This window comes from Diceros bicornis, chromosome 4 (assembly GCF_020826845.1).
Source record: "Diceros bicornis minor isolate mBicDic1 chromosome 4, mDicBic1.mat.cur, whole genome shotgun sequence".
Classification (NCBI taxonomy): domain Eukaryota; kingdom Metazoa; phylum Chordata; class Mammalia; order Perissodactyla; family Rhinocerotidae; genus Diceros; species Diceros bicornis.
In genome coordinates this window covers 23,471,685-23,492,500 of record NC_080743.1, presented here as the reverse complement: position 1 = coordinate 23,492,500, position 20,816 = coordinate 23,471,685, and the positions used below count along the sequence as shown (strand labels likewise).

General features: G+C 44.6%; 1 protein-coding gene across 1 annotated transcript in view; it reads right to left on the bottom strand.

Moving 5' to 3' along the window:
• LMO4 (LIM domain only 4) overlaps positions 1–7,959 on the bottom strand; it is a 16,993-nt gene extending 9,034 nt beyond the window's left edge. The window contains exons 1-2 of the mRNA XM_058538442.1: positions 7,255–7,959; positions 4,291–4,529 (exon numbers count right to left, since the gene is read on the bottom strand). Coding sequence (XP_058394425.1) covers positions 4,291–4,526 — 236 coding nt within the window. The 5' untranslated portion in view covers positions 4,527–4,529; positions 7,255–7,959. The remainder of the gene's footprint in view (positions 1–4,290; positions 4,530–7,254) is intronic.
• Positions 7,960–20,816: the final 12,857 nt, after the last annotated feature.

The following is a 20,816-nucleotide window of genomic DNA, read 5'->3' as shown; positions in this document are numbered from 1 at the left end:
AGGTGCTTTTTGCTCCTATTTGAAGAACACCATGTAGTGTTGCTGTTTGCCAGTTCAGCTCCAACTTTCCTTGCTGACATAAAGAGATAGACAGCATGTCGTATTTTTAGTTTACTGATAACGCTTAGCATCTTTCCGCAACTTCAATGACCAATAGGTGGGCTTATTTTCAACTGCGTTATTACTTCAAGCAAAATACTCACAATGTGGATCGCTACCTGGCTGTGTTTTCTAAACTGCTTTCAGGCCAGGAGAGGTGCGTTTCTAAGAGTGTGGCTGAAAGGTATACATTTGTACCTGCAAGTAAATATCAGCAGCCTATCTGAGGAGAAAAATGCACATCCACAGCTACTGATCCAGAAGCAATTGGTTTTCCAGCAGGTTCCTATATTTAATCTAAATTCTGCACCAGCTATATTAAATGTAACAAAGAAATGCAACCCAGAAATTATGCCTGGAGCCAAGTCCATTAAAGGTACTTCGGAATAACTAGAGACCAAGCACCTTAAAAAGCACCAGAAGCTATTGATACTTAAGAGGGGGGCTGTGAATAATCGCAACTGCTGCATTAGAGAGGGGAGGGAGAAAAAAAAAAAAATCAGCCAAATTACGCTTGGTTAATTCAGAGTAACAGATCTGCCCCCAAGTGAATTGGAGGCCTTGAATTAATTCTGTTATGACAAATCAAGATAAACGTTCCCCCTAAATTGCATGCGATTTAATTAATTTTTGAGATCCTGGGGTTTTTTTTTCCTAGCTAATAGTTCACATGCTCCTGTGCTGTCATTGTGCTTGAGTGGGCAGACTTCAAAGTGATATTAAATAACCAACTATTAGATTTACCTAGCACGTCCTATTGGAAAAGTGCCATTTAATTACCTAGCCTGTTCAATTAAAGGGACAGCATTCTCTGAATATAGCAGCTTGCTGTTGATTACCAGGGAAATGAACTCGCTGTCTGGCGGCGCCTCCATTCCTAACGCTACCACCTCCCCAAACACACCCCCGCCACCAGCCACCCCCGATGCCCCCGCCCCGGGCCCCCACGGCCGTCCGCGCCGAGCTCACTGCGGCTGCGGGCGCCACGTGAACCGCCCGAGCGGAGCCCCGGGAAAGAAAGCGCGACCCGCTCGCCCGGCTCCCGCCCAGCGCTCGCCCCCTCGCGGGCTCGGGGCCGCCGGCCGGCTGGCCGCCTTGACTGCGGCCTCGGGCGGCGCCGGCCCCCGGCCCTGCCCCGGCCCCGGCCCCGGCCCGGCGAGCGAGAAGGGGCTCGCGGAGGACCGCCAGCTTCCGGCGGGTCTCCTCGCCCTCCCCGGTCCTGGAGCCCCACCCGTCGGTCCCCGAACTTCCTCCTCTCGCTACACTTTCCGCACTAGTCTTCGGTGGAGGTGGGGGTGGAGGAAGAAGGGTTGGAGGAAAGAGAAACAGAGTTTCTGAAGCTACTTGGTGGATCCTGGGTTGAGCTGGGGGGTCGGGAGATGGGGGAGCGGGGGGCAATTCCAAGGTTCGCCGACTTTTGTAAAGGGGGGGCAGGCAGGCGTTGGCCCCTTTAAGATCCACCCTCCCCCTCCACTCCACCCCCCCCCCCCCGTATTTCCCTCCCTCTCTTAGAGGCCAATTTTGTTAATTAAATGTTTTGTTTGCGACGCAGCTCTCATTCATTGCGGACACGTCATTCGGAGCAGATCTAAGCCAGAGACCAGATCTCATTAGATAAAGCCCATCAGAACTAAGAAAATGGAGGAGCCGCTAATTAAAGCTTTTAATTGTGCGGATTCGCTGCAGCAAGGCAGCGGCTTTATCTGAAATCTTGGAGGGAGAGGAGGTAGAAGCTCAGCTCTGCCCAATCGACACTTGGTCGCGCAGGGGGAAGGGACTGGGGAAAGGCAGCACTCCCCCCCATCTCCCCCACCCCTCCCCCGCGAGACCTCTCCCAGCTCTCCCGCAGCTTTTTAGCAAGATCTTGGTTGTTTTCGAAAAACCACAACCTCAAAGTCAGACAGTTTAAAAGCCCCTTAATAAATCGCTCTGCGGTCCCAGCCAGGCCGAAGAGCCGAAGGGTCCCCTTCACCTGGCGGCCGGCGAGCAGATTACTCCACTCTTCAGTGGCGGTCCCTGCAGAATTGAAAGCTCCTCCAACAAGTGGGCTTGAGGGAGACTGGGGAGGGGGTAGCTGAGAGGAAAAGGAACGCGCACTAGCTCCCCACCTTCCACCCTTTTGGCATCTTGAGGGGCAGAGGGAGGGAACACTGAAAGAAGACTTCAAAGATCCCTTAAACTGGCTGGGGGGGGGGGGTCTCAGCTGCTGCTGAGTCCTGAGCAGTGTGAGGCCATCAATTTGGTACTGAGCTAGAACTCATCCTTCCAGGACAGACCTAAGGTTCCCAGGGTAGTATCTAGTTCAAGAGCGAGCCTGGCTGCAGTTTTCAAATCAGAGAAAAAAAGAAAGGAAGTGAGAATATGAATCCAATTAATTAAGGCTCAGGGCTGGGCACAAATCCTCCACTGCTCCATTAAGCCACAAGAAAACACCAAAGGGGCATTTATATTTGGCCCCAAGAACAGTGAAAGCAATGGAGGCGATTCCCAAGAAGCCACTTGCCTAAATTTGTCCCAAGGGAATGGTAGTGGACCCATCTTCTTTTTAATTAGTGGTCATCAGAAGTGAAGGTTTTTTTGAAGGCACTTGAAAGAGATGAATCTGTATCACTCACAGCATCTGAACAGCACCGTCAATTTTTCTACTTTAAACCACTGTTTTCTTACCACAGTTTTGCTCTCTATTTAATTACAATACTGTCAAAGCTCATGGCATTGCTTGGAAGGAAGACCAGAATGCATTACACCCATGCTCCTGATTTTCCAACATTTACTTCTAAAAGGACACTTAGTGAAATTAATGCTGCCATCCTAATTTAAAAACAAAAGCTCTCTCCCTTCCTATATTTCTTTTCCTTGGCTTAGTGAGGATGCCAGCAGAGTGGACATAGGTTGCATTATCCGAATCACCAAATGTCATTTTACTCCATCATTTTACACTAATGATATCACTGGAGTAAACATACCCATACTCAGCTCTGAACCGTCTTGAGATCTTTTGCGGTTTTAGTCGCAGAGTTGAGGGAATCACAATGGGGCTTTGGAACAAAATACCTCATCCACTCGCATTGAAGAAAGAGCAAAATTTCCTACTAATCACTATAAAGAAAACGGTTTAGGGCAGAAATTGAAATAGAATGCAGTTCTTCTTAGAAGTGAGTGGTTCTCTAGTATCAACGGTGTGCGTGTGGGTTTTTTTTTTTTTTTAATTACTGGATGTTGAAACAGAACACCTCCTAGAAGCATTCATGTGCATCAGTCTATCAAACCATTTACTCAAATTAAATGTGTAATCCTTCAAATGCCTCCTTTCAAATTAATGAGTTTAAGTAGCTTGAGTTCACCTGAAAAGATCCTATAGGCACCTGACCTCCTGAATTCTTTCCATTAATTGCACTGAAACTTGTTGGAAAAGACTGCTTACACGGGCATATGAATGTTCCTATACATTGCTTTAAAATCCAAGATTAGTATAATTCTATAGCCTCTTTTCCTAAATCTCTTTGGGGATCAAGAGTAGTGATACAAACGACAACAAAAAAACCAAAATCTGAACATTCCTCAATTGAAAAAACGGCAAATTCTATATCGCAAACCACACACTAACACTGAGCATTGCAAGGCTCCAAGTATTACCATTAAGTTCTTCTGTTTGGGGTTTTTTTTTTCTTTTTTTTTTTTTGCTATGAGAAGAATTACAAATCTTTAAACGATGGGTAATCAGCATTTTTCACAAGGAACACAAAGAATGAGTCACAATCTTCCACTCAAAAAAACTTTAAAGGTGCTTATGTAAATATAATTAGCCATCACCATAGGCAAATCATTTCTCACTAACCACACTTATTTTTAAGTCAATATTTTGTCTCCGAGTTTCTATGTAGGTCCCTACCTTGCTTTAAAAAAGCACCTAACTCCCACTCGGAGCTGACCACGTAAAATTTCGGTCCCAAGAGTGCTCAACCTCTGCACACCTAGTGGCCCAGTCCCATGAGATGGGCAGTTTCTACTTAGTATGGCATTTAATGTCATGAAAAATCAGAAGATGACCCCTTACATTCGGCCAACCAGAAGGTTTCTGAGGTGAAGGCTACAAATAGGTGCCGCGCTCCTTTCCTTAAAACCCTTGGTAACATTTGATCTTGCCCTTGCTCTGCTCGCCCATCTCGGGGAAAGGCAGCCAAGTCTTACCTAATGTAGTCATTTCTGCAAAGGATCATGCCGCTCTTGGTGTAACAGGACGTGCCGATGTCGCCCAGCTGCGCCTGGCAGCAGGAGCACTTGAGGCACCGGCTGTGCCAGTAGCTGTCCATGGCGTAGAGCAGAAAGCGGTCCGCAATCTTGCCCCCGCAGCCTGCGCACCGCTTCCAGGAGAGGGAGCCGGCCGTCACCGGGGGCGGCTGTGAGCTGCTGCCCGGATTCACCATGGTCTGCAGAGGGCGGGAAGGGGACAGGCAGAGAAAGACAAAACGGGCGATGCAAAAGTTAGTAATCGCCGCGCAGGAGAGCGAACCCGTTCCCAGAGCTGCTGGAGGGAAGCAGCAGGGCAAGGGCGGGAAGGAGGGTGAGGGGGAGAGGGAAGGAGGGAGGCTCGCCGGCAGCAGCCGCCTGTTTACTTTTCTCAAGCTTTGTTCTGGGGCCACGAGCTCCTCTCAACTTTCCAGCGCTCGCCGCCGCTGACAATTTCAGCTTGGGTACTGTCAAAACTCCGAGAGCAAGGCTCCGCGGCGCGCTCCACCCCTCGCGGCGCCTCCTCCCAGCCCCCGCCTCCGCCCACTGCCCCCTCCTCCCTCCTTCGCCGCCCGCCTCCAGCAAATGAGGGTCAAACCCACCCACCGCCGCGCCCGGCCCCTCCCCGGCCCCCGCCAAGCCCCGAGCGCGAGCCGAAGGGAGTGGGGAGGCGGCCCCCGCCGGAGCCACGTTCCCTCCCGAGCTCTGCCTTGGGAAGTGCAGCTGCAGTTCACAAGTTGGAAATAGTTCGGTTTTCTGAAAGGGAAGGAGGGAGGAACCGGCAGAGGGGAGATGGAGAGCATGGTGGTGGGAGGGGAGGCGAGGGGATGGGAGGGGGGGGTTGCGTTGTGTAAAGTTGCGAAACTGGTTTTTCGTATTTTAAACAGCACCTTTCACATGCCATTGTGGTGACCGCCATCTCCCATTATTGTTCCAAATCTCATTTCATTTTGAAGATCAATGAGTGTTTTCTCTGGGTTTTCAGGACACAGGCAAGAATAATAGATCATTGAACTTTAGGATGCCTGTTAACTTCCTATACAAACACTCTTCACTTTGGTCTCGCTAATCTGCCCTTGATCAGCAATTTAAATGCTAAAGCTTTGTTCCTCCAAACGGGGGGGGCGTTACAGATAATATGCGAGAAAGCACTATTAAAGGATGCACAAGTTATATTCGAGCCAGTCCTGCTGTCACCGAAAACTGCTTTTAAAAATTCCCCACTCTGTCTAATGAATGTCACGAGAGAAGCAACCGGGGTATAATATAGGAATCAATTTATAAAGCTTAGCCTAAACCGATTAATTTGTTGCCTCCAATCCTGAGTCCAATAAAGTCCTAGTGTTCCTCCAGTCACTTATTCTATAAAAAGATCAAGTTATTTACTGCCAATTAAGCAGCCTGTTTTGTCTTTGTCCTCTGTAAGCCGAGAGTGTGGGCTCCCCCCGAGGCTCCCGGCTATCTGCTCAAGACATTCAGCTGATACCTCAGAAGGGAGAAGGCGAACTTTGCCTGTCCCCGGCCCAACTTGGCTACTGCAAAAAAAAGAGGGGAAGGGAACGAAACAAGGACTCGGGTTCCTTAAACAGGCCGATTTTAAACACATTTCCTCCGAAAGAGTCCCGGAACGTGTGTCCAGTGACCGCACAATAAACCAGAATAAGAACTGCACCAATTAAGCTGTAACAAAACCCTGAGACTTTGGAAACAGGACCACTCTAAAACCCATTAGCATTGCATTTATCCGAATGCATCATACCTTTATGTAAATTGATTTATCTGATGCATTTACTCGAGGAATTGCTTTTTGTGACAATTTCAGCCCTAACCCAAATGAATCTGCATTTCCTGCCCTAGGTCTTTAAACTGTTTCCCCCAACGTTTTAATCGCTCCGAATTCCTTTTTAAAAGGGGAGAGGGAGGGAGGAGATTCCAAGCTCTTCCCCGCCCCCATCTTTGGTGAGAGGTAAATATATATGTATATTTTTTTGCAAGGGAAACATTACACTGAGAAAGCATCCAGTAACCCCATTAGCTAAAGCTCTTAAGGACAAGCAATACCTTAATGCTGATTAAATCTAAAAGAGATGAATCAAGAGGACTGACCAGAAACTGACTCCCCTGATAACTAAGGACGGGCCCTCATCAAGTTTCATTTAGAGTTGGAAAAAAAAGAAAGCTTTTAAGTTAAATAGGCTTATACTCTAGTAATTACATAGTCAAGCAATTTAGGTCCTGGGATAGTCAGTGAAATAGAAAGCAGAACTGGCAGCTAGAGGCAAAATCTGCCCCCCTTTAACAACGTCTCTGGTGTTTTTTAATGGAGACCGAGGGAGGGACAAACGTAGCGCTGGCAATTTGTAGTACAAAAATGGATGCTTAATTCATGTCTTGATTTTAATTAGGTGATTCACCGGATTTCTCCTGGATTGGAACAAAAGACTTATAAGCCAAGAGGAATTTTTTAAAAGAACCAGCAATACCGAATCCTGCTCACTTAGATCCTTTCTGCCACTGTTTCAAAAAATTGTGTTTACTAGAAGTGTGTGTGTGGGGGGGTCGTTGACTATTTTCCCCACACTACTTCTCATACCTACACCCTCATTTAAACACCCCCTGCCTTTCCTTTCGGGACGGAAAATATCCCCACCCCCACCCCCAAGGTCCCCACCAGCCCCGTCTCCAAGAAGAACCCTTTTGTAAGCAGGAACCGCTACAAAGCTGGCGGCCCGGGGCTGCCCTCCGTGCTAGCTCGCAGGCCGGCCTCGGTAGTTTCAGACTCGCGTATTATCTAAGCCGACGTATTGTTTACTTGCAATTTGGGACGGTCAAGGGAAGGGAGCCAAAGAAAACAGCCCCGGCCCAAATCGGCCCCCTCCACCCTCTCCCCCCTCCCTGCCCGCGGCTCCCCAGCCGTCCCCTTACCTGCTTTTCCCCTATATTGCAATATTGCAAGAGGCGGCGGCGGCGAAATGCGAGCGAAGCAGCTCGGCTTCCAAGGAAGGGGAGCCTTGGCTGGCAGAGCTGGAGGGGGGGGGGTAGTTCTCGCAGAGGCAGGAAAGGGGAGGAGGGGGCTACGAGCTGCTTTTTTTTTTTTTTTTAACGCGTTGCTCTGAGGCTAGGTTGGGGGGCCCCGCGTAAGTGGCAGGCGGCCGGGAGCAGAAGTGTCAGTTTCAGTCCTCGTCCTTCTCCTCCGCCTCCGGCTCCGCGCGAGCAGCTGCAGGAGCCCTCGGCCCGCGCGGCGCGGCTTGAGGCGCGGCGCAGCGGCAGCAACTGCTGCAATCGCTGCTGCAAGTTTGGCAATGTGGCTTCACTTTGTATATTCTCCCGCCCGGCGGCCCCCGCCCCCGCCCGCGCTCCTCCCGCTCCTCCTCCTCCTCCTCCTCCACCGCCTGCCTCCCTCCCGCGCGCTCGCTGGCTCGCTCCGGGCTGGCGGCGGCGGCGGCCGCTCGGCCGAGCTTCCTGCACCTCCAGCCGGGGAGCCGCCGCAGAAACAACAGTCCCGGGAGCGGCGGCGGACGGGGCGGAGGCCGGGCCGGGCGCGCCCAGGAGTCGGGAGCTGCGGCCGGCCGGGGCCCGGCGCGCTGGAGCCGGCGCCGCTGCCGGGGCGGCTGCTGGGGCTGCTGCTGCCCGGCTCGGAGGCGGCGGCGCTGGCCTCTAGCCGGCTCGCTCGCTCCCGGCGCGGCTCTTACACATGTGTTACTGACAGAGCAGAATCCCAACTACTCCCCGGCTCTGCCGCCGACGTCAGCGACCCTCAGCCACTGGGCGGCCGGATTGTTCAGGCGGAATAATAAAACCTGCCAATCCGGGCAAGGACAAAGGGATGACTGAAACGAGACTCTGCGGGCGGGGGCGAGAGGGAGGCGGCGGAGCTGGCGGAGGAAGGAGAAGGCAAGGGCCGGAATCAGGTGGGGAGAAGTGACCGGGGCGCCGGGGACCCCGCCGAGGCTGCCCTCCGCGGCCCGGGATGGCAGGCGGGCGCGTGGGCTGCCGCACCTGCCTGCGCGGCGTGCGGGGGACTCTCGGGACCCGCACCCGCTCGCCCCTCGGGGTTTGTCCTCCCCTCGCGCGGAGAGGAGACCCTTAGGAAACTTACTTCGCATCTTTCTCAGAAATGGGTCTCTTCCTGTTTGGGAAGAAACGCCTTCCCGAAATCTTAGGACGGTGGATTTCGCACACACGCAGAAGAGGTGGTTTTTCAAAAATTCACGGTGTTAGAAATTTATGAACCTTAGTGGAAGTTTAGTTAAAAAGGTAAAAAGTAAGGGAATCAATAGTTCTAAAGATTGTCGACTTACCCTCTCTTCTCTCTATTAATCTGAGTGTAAACTAAATGCCTAGTAGGCATTTCATAGATATTTGTCCATTGTTGGTGATAAAAAGATCAGAATCCTTATTTTCGAAGTTGGGGAAAACTTCAGGGGGAAAGCCTTGACCCTCTATCCACCCCGCTGTGGAGAATGAGAGGCCGAATTTCTCATAGCCCCAAAAAGCAATAGAAGTAATAGTAAAATTCGCAATCTGACAGCCTCTGGAAAATTAGAAAGGTCGCTGGAAGTATAAATCAAGTTTTGAGGAATGCTTTTAGGGTGCTAGCCTGAGTCTCTTTCCAGGGCTGAAGCTCAGCTTAGATGCTTGAGTACCTAGTCATTCAACTTTATCTTCTCTGCCAAATAAGTTTAATAAATTTCTGATCTGAGGCTAATATTAGGCCTGATTATTATTAGTAAGTTCCAGAGAGATTTTTCTGGTGGAAATTAACATGAAAGTGCAAAGCCCTTCTGCTAAGTATTATTAAGTAAAACCAGCCTTGTGGGACTAGTTTTCATATTGTATTACACTCAGTACTGCTAGATTGAGGAAAGGAACCTGCAGAAGGATCTGGCTAGCAAGGCAGATATTCAACATCTATGGTTTTAGTGTCTGTTTGGGGATTTCTGTCTTTCAAACCAACAAAATTAAGGCTGCCAAAGAAACAATAATCATTGCTTATAACATCAAGCAGAGGACCTTTTAAATACCAATTAGAATACTCATTTCTTTATTCTATATTTCTAACAGCTCAAAATTAAATGACATTGATTGGTATTTAACATTGCATTTTTATGATCAAGTCACTTTGTGCACATATGAACAACATTTTTTTAAAAATCATTGAAACTATAATAGTAATTAAAATGTCCTATACAGAAAATGGCTGCAGATGGGTGTGATTAAAGAAGGCCAACTTAAAAAGTTGTAATGTTCCTTAGGGCTGGCCCCATGTCCTAGTGGTTAAGTTCGTGTGCTCTGCTTCTGCGGCCTGGGTTCGCAGGTTTGGATCCCTGGTGCAGACCTATGCTGCTCGTCAGCCATGCTGTGGCTGGCAACTGACATACAAAGTAGAGGCAGATTGGCACAGATGTTAGTTCAGAGTGAATCTTCCTCAGCAAAAAAAAAAAAAAAAAAGGATGTAATGTTCCTTGAAGGTTAGTAAATAAAACTCAATTATACCAAATGAGGAAACAAACCCCATAAACAAATGATACACACATTTTAATCCCCTGGTTCAGTTTCACTTTGTTAATTTATAATAATCAAAAGGAGACGACACAAGATCTTAGTGGACTACAATTAAGTTATGATTTGTCTTTGTCATGTACAAGTAAATTTCCTTCTCTAGGCCTTAATTTTCTCATCTACAAATGAGGGAATTAAGCCAAATGGTCTTTATTTTTCCTTTTTATTAAATAATTTTAAGTAGAATACATAATACATAGATCTGTAATGAACTGTGGTACTTTAGATAGTCCCCAAAATATGTACACTAAAATGAAATCTTTATTTTAAAATAAAACGTTAGAAATTTAACTAGACACATATTCAGAGATCACTGAGTGATTATCCAGAGGATCCACATCGTTTTGGTGGAAGGAAGGAGGGAGAGAAGGATGGATGAAACTTTGAATATAGATGTCTAGGCTAGAAGGGGCCTAGGAGGGGGTTCTAGTGCTCTGGCTCTAGTTGTTTGTGGAGTGAGGTCTTTACACATGTCCTGGCAGATTGAAGTGGGTGGGAGTACATTACCAGAGAGCTTTATTTGCTGATGTTGTGGTTATAGAAATACAAAAGAGATAATGGCTAACAGTCTCGCCTCTGAGAGGTAGGGAGTAAATACACTTCACTGTAATCAAAATTCAGGTGTACTTTAACCACAGCGCCACCTCTGGGTAGTCTTCATCTCTGCACTTCACATTTAGCCGTGATTTCTCCTCTGGGTAGCAAGATGGGTGGTATCTGCAAGTGCCCCCTTGAACGAGGTAGCAGTGTCAATCTTTTATTCCCACTGATGCTAAACTCACAGAAACTGTGTAAACATGCACAAGTTCATTGTGGGTAAGGGAGTTCTGTATTCAGGTGTTCTTTAAAACAAATATAAAACAGTGCTCAAAGTAATAAGCCTGCTGTATAGTAAAATTGCCTGAATTCAAAATAATGTTATATTGTGCAGTTCAAGATACTTCTGCTGATGTCAGACATTCATAATTCAGCCCACTCACCTACAATGAGAAAAAAGTACAGTGCTTTAGAAAAGAAAGAGAAACAAGTTGTTTCTTTCTTGAATCCTAATTAAATGTGGGAACTATGTTGATCCTAGATCAAGCCCTCATTCTCCTGATTCATCCCAAAATTATTTGTCCTACCTTCCCCTCTCTTCATTTAAGTCCTTCAATCATAATCATTTTTCCATTTTCCAAGTGCCAGTTGCTCGAGAATCTCCCTTGGACAGCCAGAGTTCCACACAGACACATGTCACCTTCAGACTATTTGATGCTGAGCTAGTGACCTCCAAGACAAAGTGCTCCCAGCTCATTCTCAAGAAAAAAACATTTTATCCTTTTTAAGTCAATACAAAGCTGTTTTTGAAGGCAGTCTTTTTAGGAAGGAAATTTTTTAAAAATCTGCCTACCTTTATTGCTGCCATCACAGAGATCCCTTGAAATCAAAATGTTCAGCCAAGGTGAATCCACAAAGCTTGAGTCTAGAACAATTCAAAAATGGAAAAGATGTGGAGAGAAGGAGGGGGAATGTTAGTTACCAACAGATATAATGAGAGAACCCAAGGAGGAAGGATGGCAGGTGGATCCAGCCAGTGTTTGGTGGTGGTGGTGGTGTAGGCTGGGGGTGGGGAGGTACTGCCCAGTAAGTAGAGTCAGGGAGGCTGCTGCAGCATTTAAGAACAGGGGTTTGGAGGGGCTGGCCCAGTGGCGCAGGGGTTAAGTGCACGCGCTCTGCTTTGGCCACCCAGGGTTCACAGGTTCGAATCCCAGGCGTGCACAGACGCACCGCTTGTCAAGCCATGCTGTGGTGGCATCCCATATAAAGTAGAGGAAGGTGGGTACAGATGTTAGCCCAGGGCCAATCTTCCTCAGCAAAAAGAGGAGGATCATCATTGGATGTTAGCTCAGGGCTGATCTTCCTCACACACACACAAAAAAAGAACAGGGGTTTGGGGCCAGCCCCAGTGGCCTAGCGGTTAAGTTCGGTGCACTCCCCTTCGGCAGCCCAGGCAGCCCTGGTTCAGTTCCCTGGCGCGGACCTACACCACTCCTCTGTCAGTGGCCATGCTGTGGCGGCAGCCCGCATACAAAATAGAAGAAGATTGGCAACAGATGTTAGCTCAGGGTGAATCTTCCTCAGCAGAAAACAAAAAAAAAAGAACAGGGGTTTGTAGTGAACTCAACTTTTTGAAAAGACTATTTCAAAGAACCATTTCTTAGCTTTCAATATTGGTAATAATATTTTAAATTTACAGACTGCCTTTTGTTAGTGTTTCTCAAAATCCCTTATAAATATCTCACGAAATGTTTCATGCGATAAAGGAGTAGGTGCTTGCCTTATTAGATTTCCCTTTTTGTTTTTAACAATCCAAATGTCTGCATTTGGTAAATGTCCCACCAAATTATATTTATCAGTATTTAGGAAGTTCTATTCCTTACCTGTCTTTTATATGGTAATATAAAAGCATAATGAAGTTGATTTTAATAAATATAATATGAAGATCACTGAGAAAAATGAAACAGCACCTATATTGTTGTGATTAGAAATATGATTTAAGATGGAGATTTTGCTTTTAATTATTCTGTTTGATTAGGACATTTGAAACTCCTAGAGGTGATAGGAAAGGTGGAAAAGATGATGGGAAAGATACATCTGTGACACGTTATTTTGCCTGACATAGCAAGGCCACTTTTATTACAGTGGCAAGAAAAGACTCCCTTTCTTCTTCCCTGTTTACTAGGGTAGGAATAGGACCTTAAAAATCCCACAAATCTAGGGGCCAGCCCCAGTGGCCTAGTGGTAGAGTTCTATGCGCTCCGCTTCAGCGGCCCAGGTTCGCTTCCCAGGAGGGGACCTATACCACTCATCTCTCAGTGGCCATGCTGTGGCGATGCCTCACGTACAAAAAGAGGAAGATTGACAGCAGATGTTAGCTCAGAGCGAATCTTCCTCAGCCAAAAAAAAAAAAAAAAAAAATACCCCAAATCTGCTTATCAGTAAATATTGATATATGAATATATTTCATAATGATTATATCATAGAAAAAATTATTTGGCTTACTCATAATACCTACTTCTAGAACTGAATGCTGTCAACAATATTCAGGCACAAGTGATATCTGCATATATCATTGCAAATAAATTATCAGACTATATACATGAGTATATTATACGTTCATTAGGGTAATCTAAATGGTTTAGTGGCAATGCTTATTAAAGTCGAGTTAAATCTTATTACGGATAAATTTAATTTTGTAATAGTTATGAAAGGGTATGTAGATGACTAGGCCATTTGTATATATGTGAGGTGGTTATTACTAAGAGTATATATTAAAATTATAAATCCAGTAGAAAATAGCAATTCTATTTAACATTAATTACTGTTCCTCTCCAAGACTATGGAAATGCGCATTTATTGATAGAGAAACTGAAGCATTAAAACCTAATTCATTCCCCTTTATGTTCCCACTCACTGTTCTTGGTAAAAGAAGGCTAATAATTCAGAAATTTCAAGCTCCCCAAACCATAGCTTCTTAGTTAGTGTCATTTTTAATTATAGTTTTAATATAATTAAGCTTTTTCTCTGTGTAGATTTGTAATAAAATGTGATATTTTAAAGTAAAATACAGGTCTCTATTTGCTCACAAAAAAAGTTGATGAAAATATGATAATATTTATTCATCTAATTGTAATGAATGACCCTGGTGGAATTAGAAGAGTTCAATCCATAGCTGTCCATAGACTTGAAAAACACATATTTCTACTCTATACAGCGCCATAAATTTTTTAGAATAAAAAGAACAACCAGATATGGATTTTTTTAAATAACAAAATTGGATAACTCAATTGACTAAAATGTGTTCCCTCCACGCAGAGGTACACATTATAACGTCATCATTTATATTTCTCAACATAAATCAAATTTCATAATAAAATTGTTTTTGATGAATCACCACTTCTTTTCTAGCTTCAAAACATTCTGACAGAGAGAGCAAATTTGTCGATTTCTCTGTATGATAAGAAATCACTGAAAATATATTTAAGACCTTTAGTCTAAGATGATCATTTTGGTGGGGAAAGTTTCTTTTAAAGGGAAAATATTCAAGTGAAGCCATTTTAAAATTTGGGAAAAACAACTCAAGAATAAAATCGTGTTCCTTTTCAGCATTTTTTCAGAGCCATCTGTTGTGCTCTCTGACAATAAGGCCAAAAGATGTCATTACAGAACAATACTCTAGAAACAATTTGCTTCAAAGAAAGAATGGAAACTTAAACAACACTACATTTGTGCATGTTTGTTCTAATTAGAGGGTTAAAACATCCAAGCCTTGTACCCAGATGCCTCTCTCTGTCCGGTTTTTATTGCTTTTCTCCACTGAGATAACATTTAACACTGCATTGAAATTCCTACTCACTGCTTGTGTCCAGTAGTAAATCCTGGCACATTATTAGAATATCTGCCTGTTATCAGCTCAGTCAGGGAATGAATTATTGACTATAACTCATTGCTGGGAAGCCTACGTATGACACTCCGGTGAAGTTTTGATAATTTCTAGAAGTCATAGTAATTTATGGAAGGGGGTTTTGATTGATCTCCCACCACCTATTTTGCACCTATCAGTAAATAGGACACATATTGATGGCCTACTTGAACTACATTAACAGTATGGGAAATTCACAACTTAAGCATTTCTTTTTTTTCCAGTGCAATTTCTATTAAAACAGTAACTCGGCTTCTGTTAATTTTCTTCTGTGTGGTTTACCCATGGGAGTGGGGAATCACAGATCTAGACTATTGAATGCAGAGGATCACTATTCTAATAATTATTTAGAGATATTCCTCATTTTTAGTTGTACCAGCCTCTGTCTTTTGGAAAGAATGCCCTGAGTCCATTGGAACAGACGAGGGTGCAGCGAAATGTCTACTGAAAGATTTTAAAGAGTGTCTTCAAGTGTTAGAACACAGCTGATAGAATAAAAGAGAATTTTTAAAATTAGCAGAGAGTAGGCAAGTTAGTAATCATTTGAAAAAGTGTTTGTAATATATTTGATATAAAATTTACAGATACCATTTAATATGATATAACTGTCACTTTAAAGTCCATTTGTCAAAATGTTAAATAATAATCACTAACAATCACAACTTTCTTTTAATTTAGGTTTATTTTCCTCCTATCTCATTTTTGCTGCATTTTCCAAATTCAATTATTTCTGAGTAAACGCTACTGGACAAATGTTTCCTTTATTTCTTTACTGAATTTTCATCATTGTGATTTCATTATTGTTTTATTTACTACAACAATTGCTTCCTAGAAAAATAACCAGTATTTTCAGCTCTTAATACGTACCATGTAATATAACAAAGGATATAAATAATAATTTAAAGTTGAATGGTTATTTCCTAGATGACATTTAAAACCATCTAGATTTCTAGAAATTTCAACTTATACTCAAATAGTATTTAGTAATCTGATACAAAAATAACAGTGTCTCTTTTTGCCAGCACAGTCAACACTGGGGGCGGGTAATTTGACTGAACACTTGGCTTAAAGAAAATAATTCTTTCTTCATTTTATCTGAATTTAGTAGCTTCTAGCAGTCATCTAAACAATCTTAAAATTAAAAGATAATGTTAATGGGAGAGACTGTTGTCATAGGATAATGGTTTCCTGCTGCTAGATTAATGCAGTGGCAATAATACTGGAGCATTTATTGAAAATAAAGGGGAAGACAAAGCCAGGAGATTTATTTTTAAAGCAGGTGTCAGGGATCCTATGACACTGTTGTGTTACAATTACTTTGTTTCAGTTTTGCTCACTGGCTGATGGAGAATGATCCCTTTTCCTGATGGATGTGGGGTGGCAGAATGACTTTGGCTTGTACCCGCCCCCCATACCTGGAGAGTGCATTCTTTCTGACTAGAGGAACAGATTTGTTGTGATTCTTCCAATCAGAAGGCACCTTCTAAAGGCTGTGTCATTTAAAGAAACAAACACCAAAAGCACAAATAAATGTGTCCCTTACCAAAAAAAAGACAAGCATCTACTTAACACTGTTACCAGTCATTCTAGAAACATTAATAAGACCCCCACCTTGGCACCCCAAATACATTTCTCTCCAGCAAGCCCCAAGAATGGCCTACAGGACAAAAGCTCTATTCGTGGATGTTAACCACTGTAGCCAACTGTCCTGGGCTTATCTTCTTTGAAGGCATATGATAATTTTGGACCAAGTAATAGACTTCATCAAGTGGCATCCTCACAGGAATGCTATGGTAGTCAGAATTCTATGATGGTGCCCAAGATTCCCACACTTTGGTGTGCACACCCTGTCTAATCCCTTCTCCTTGAGGGTGGATGGGCCTGACTTAATCAGGCAAGCCCTTTTAAAGGATGGTCTAGAGGTCAGAGATTAAAGAAGTGAGAGAGGGCCGGCCCCGTGGCTTAGCGGTTAAGTGCCCGCGCTCCGCTACTGGCGGCCCGGGTTCGGATCCCGGGCGTGCACCAACGCACTGCTTCTCCGGCCATGCTGAGGCCACGTCCCACATACAGCAACTAGAAGGATGTGCAGCTGTGACATACAACTATCTACTGGGGCTTTGGGGGAAAAATAAATAAATAAAAATAAATAAAGAAGTGAGAGAGATTCAAAGTTGCAGAAGATATTTTCCTATTGACATGGAAGGAGCATACGGCCTTATGTTAGAGACATTATGAAGGGGACACATGGCAAGGCCCTGAAGGTAGCCTCTAGGAGCTGAGAGTGGTCCCCAGTCAACAGCTAATGAGGAAATAGGGACTTCAGCACTACGGCTGTAAGGACATGCATCCTGCCAACTACCAGCAGGCCTGGAAGAGGACCTTAAGCCTCTGAGGAGATGGCATTCAACTGACACCTTGATTTCAGCCTGAGGAGAGAGACTCTGAGTAGAGAACCCGGCTACACGGCGCCCAAACTTCTGACCTATAGGAACTCTGAGATGATAAATGGGTGTTATGTTAAGCCACTAAATTTATAGTAATTTGTTATGCAGCAATAGAAAACTAATACAAATGCTGTGAGAAAAAGCCAAATAGGGTATTTTGTTGCCACCTCTTTCCCTCTACCCTGAATTATTCTATTTGCTTCTTATTGCACAGTCCCCCTCCCTAGCAGAATCTGGGGCAAGAAGCTGGAGTGTCCTCACTGCAATCAGGGTGTGTAACAGGATTTGGGGTTCTAAACAACAAAAACCAATAACTCATGCATGAGGCGTATAGAGAAAGATATCAAGGGTTCTTAGAATTAACAGGAGGCCTGAGGACCAGTCTGGGAATGAGAAAGAACCAGAGGAGCTCCAAAGAGTTATGAAGTGGGAATTTCAACAGTGGTCTCATAGCAGGAACAGGGTGGTTAGTATGGCGTTGCCTGGACAAGTGACCTCCAGCTGTTCCCATTCTTCCTTGGGCCACCCACTCAAGTTGCAAAATCCCTAAAGAAAGCCTCCTATTTATTGGGTAGTCTCAGCTCATGTGCCTGCTTCCTTGGGGAGAGGAAGGACCAGCCTCTTAGGCCTCCCACCAAGAATGTATAGAGTGGGAGAGAGGTAATACCCTAGAAGGAAATAGATACCAGACGGTAAAAAAAAAAAGTGACAAATGTCAAATGTCAGCCAAATTGTATATGGACAGAGGGTGAATGCTAGAATCATGTATGAGGGCGAATAGAGAGCCCGTCAGACAAGCACAGCCAAAACATATCATATAAAAAAAGAGAAAGGGGCCAGCCCCAGTGGCCTAGTGGTTAAGTTCGGCGCACTCTGCTTCAGCGGCCCAGGTTCGGTTCCTGGGCACTGACCCACACCACTTGTCTGTCAGTGGCCATGCTGTGGCAGTGGCTCAAGAGAGTGTGTCAGGCTACAGGAGATCTCATAATGACCCTGAGGAACAGACCTCTGCAGCACGTGGGGGGGTCATCTGAGCGAATTCTAGACCCAAGAATCCACCCAGCTTTCTACACGCCCCACGCTTGGGTAGACTAGACGTACATAGAGAGGCCAGAATGAGACAGATAGCTACTTCTTTCGTGCCTAATATTCATCAATTTCTTACCTGTCACACTCTCATAAGCACCATATTTCTCACCTCTTAGGGTGATAAGTGTCCATGACTGTTTCAGAAGGTGGGGCAGGGGGATGTTACTGACACATGTCAGAACTTATGACAAGTGTTCAGGAAGGCACTGGGAAAACCAGCTGGGAGACACAGGGCTTTGAAGGACCCACATCAGTTGACCTATGCAAACGGGCTTGTGGTTTCCTTTGTTTTTATTTTTACCTGGATGAAAATTTTGCTCTCTTCTGTTCATTTGTTCATTGAGAAAACATTTATTGAGCACCTACTGTGTGCCAACCAACGTTGAGAGTGCCGGAGATAGAGCAGCAAAGAAAGCAAAGCCCTTCCCTCGTGGTGTTTATAAATTATTGTGTGTTAGGTGGTGGCATCTGCTATGAGGAAAAACAAAGCAGAGCAAGAGTGACAGGGGCAGTGGGGCCGGGTTGACTGAGTCTGGTGGTGGATTACCATCTTACATAGGTGACTCAGGAGAGGTCTCAATGATGACATTTGTGCAGAGGCCGCAAGGAAGTAAAGGAGCCATGAATCTGAGGGGAAGGGAGTTCCAGGGAGAAGCGTCTGCAGTGCAAATGCCCTGAGGAGATATGTGCTGAGGATGGTAAGAAGCAGGAAGGAGGCCAGATGTCCTGGGTGTAGAGGAGATGAGATCAGAGTTTAGATTGGGCGAGATCGGGATTCCGGCTTTTACCTGGATTGAGAAGAGATTCTATTACAGAGTTCTGAGCAGAAGAGAGATATGATCTGATTGATATTTTAAAAAGCCTCGTCCAGGCTGCTGTGTTGAGAACAAACTACACAGGAGTAAAGCAAAAACAAGAGACCACCAGACAGAAGGTTCTTGCAGTAATCAAGCAAGGGATGATGGCAGCTTCAACCACAGTGAGAGCAGAGGGTAGGTGAGAAGTGATCGGATTTGAGATACATTCTGAATATCTGAGGCAGATAGAACCGTGGTTTCAATTTCAAAATTTACATTGATGATTTACTGTCAATTTACTTCGACAGTTCTTTTGGGTTTTCATGTTTCATGACCGCTATAAATTCCCTTCTGCTTCTGAGAAGTTATGTGGGGCACCCCACCAGCCCCCACCCCCACGTGACCCCCCTTCCCATATGCTGAATTTATGTCAGAAGTAGCCACAACATTGTTTTTCACTCAGATCTTTCCATTTTAACAGAGAAGGGAGAAATAATAAATACTGAGCCTCTCAATGTGGGCCAGATGATGGGCGAGGCTCTTTCCTTGTAACAATTCATTTAATCCTATTAACAACCCAGATTGTTGTTGGATTAACAACAATCCAAATTAACAATAGGTATCATTACCTCTGTTTTAAAGTTGAAGTAACTTGAATCATAAAAGTTAAGTGATTGCTCAAGATCAGTGCCAAAGCTGAGGTTCAAAACTTGGAATTCAGCAAAGCTTTACAGGTTGAAGGAGCCTTCCAGAGTCCACTCCTACCTGCTAATAAATGACTATATGGGCTTCGTTTAATAGGTTGGTGCAACTTGGGTTTCTAAATCCGTGGCTCTCAACCATAGATGATTTTTCCCCCTAGTGGTCATTTGGCAATGTCTGGAGATGCTTTTGGTTGCTCCAACTGGGAGTCAGGGCTTGCTACTGGCGTGAGTGGGTAGAGGCCAGGGATGTTGCTAAACATCACACAGGCATAGGAGAGTCTCCCACAACAAAGAATTATCCTACCCAAGATGTCAATAGTGCCGAGGTTAAGAAACGCTGTTCTAAAACTACTATTACATAATTGGACTGTCATGGTGGTTGTAACATCAATAGTAAAACTTGCATTAATAATCTTTGCATTAAGATGCTTTAAAAATGAGGAAGTTTTTGTAGTCAGAACAATTTCAGTGTGTTTGTTGGGGTAAAATTTACAGTCCTCCAGGGAAGTTTTACCCAGTACATCCTACGGCACAATGCTCAGTGCATGTAAGTTTTCGAGCTTATAAAAATAAATGCTAGATACCTGGAGTAAAAAGTTTAGTGGCTCCAAAGTACAAAAGCAAAACTTCAAAAGTTAAAATTAACAAATGTCCAAGTAAATGTCTACAAGGGTCACTGATCAACTTGACACTTGCAATGTAAGTCAATCCTTATATAGGCACACTCAAATTGCATTTATTGTGGGATGTGTTTGATTTGATTTGGGTAGATATTCCAAAAGTAAGATTTTCTAGGATCTACAGAAGTCTAATAATAGCTCTGCAGTCATCATTTTAGAGAGTGACATCAGGAAACGGGGCAAGACCATACCTGAATGAGGCGAGGTGCTGAGTCATGCCAAGATTTGAAGGAAACCTATTTGAGGCAGCCAAAACAGCAAATGCAAAGGCCCTGGGGTGGGAATAAGCTTGGCATGCTCAATGTAAGCTGATGTTGCTGGAACTGAGTAAGAGGGACAGAATGTGTAACAGATGATGGAGAGATGGAGACATCAGATTTTAATCTGAGCACAATGAGAAGCCATTAGAGAGTATTAAACAGGGTGATGTCATAATCGGATTTATTTTTTTTTAAAATTAATTGGCCCTTGGGGGAGAATTGATGAAAGAGATGTGTGGCAGAAATTGCTGCAAGCTTACCCCAGGATCCGTTCTCTCCTTCCTCTTAGAAACAGAACCCCAATTTAAGCTGTGTATATTGCTGCCTGGAATAAAAGACTACATTACCCAAACTTCCCTTGCAGCTCCATGGACCACGTGACTAAGTTGTGGCCAATAAATAATATGTAAGGGGAAATGTAAATAGGACTTCTAGGAAAGTGCATGGACCTGAAATGTGGATCTAATGGCTAAAGCTTCACCATGAAAT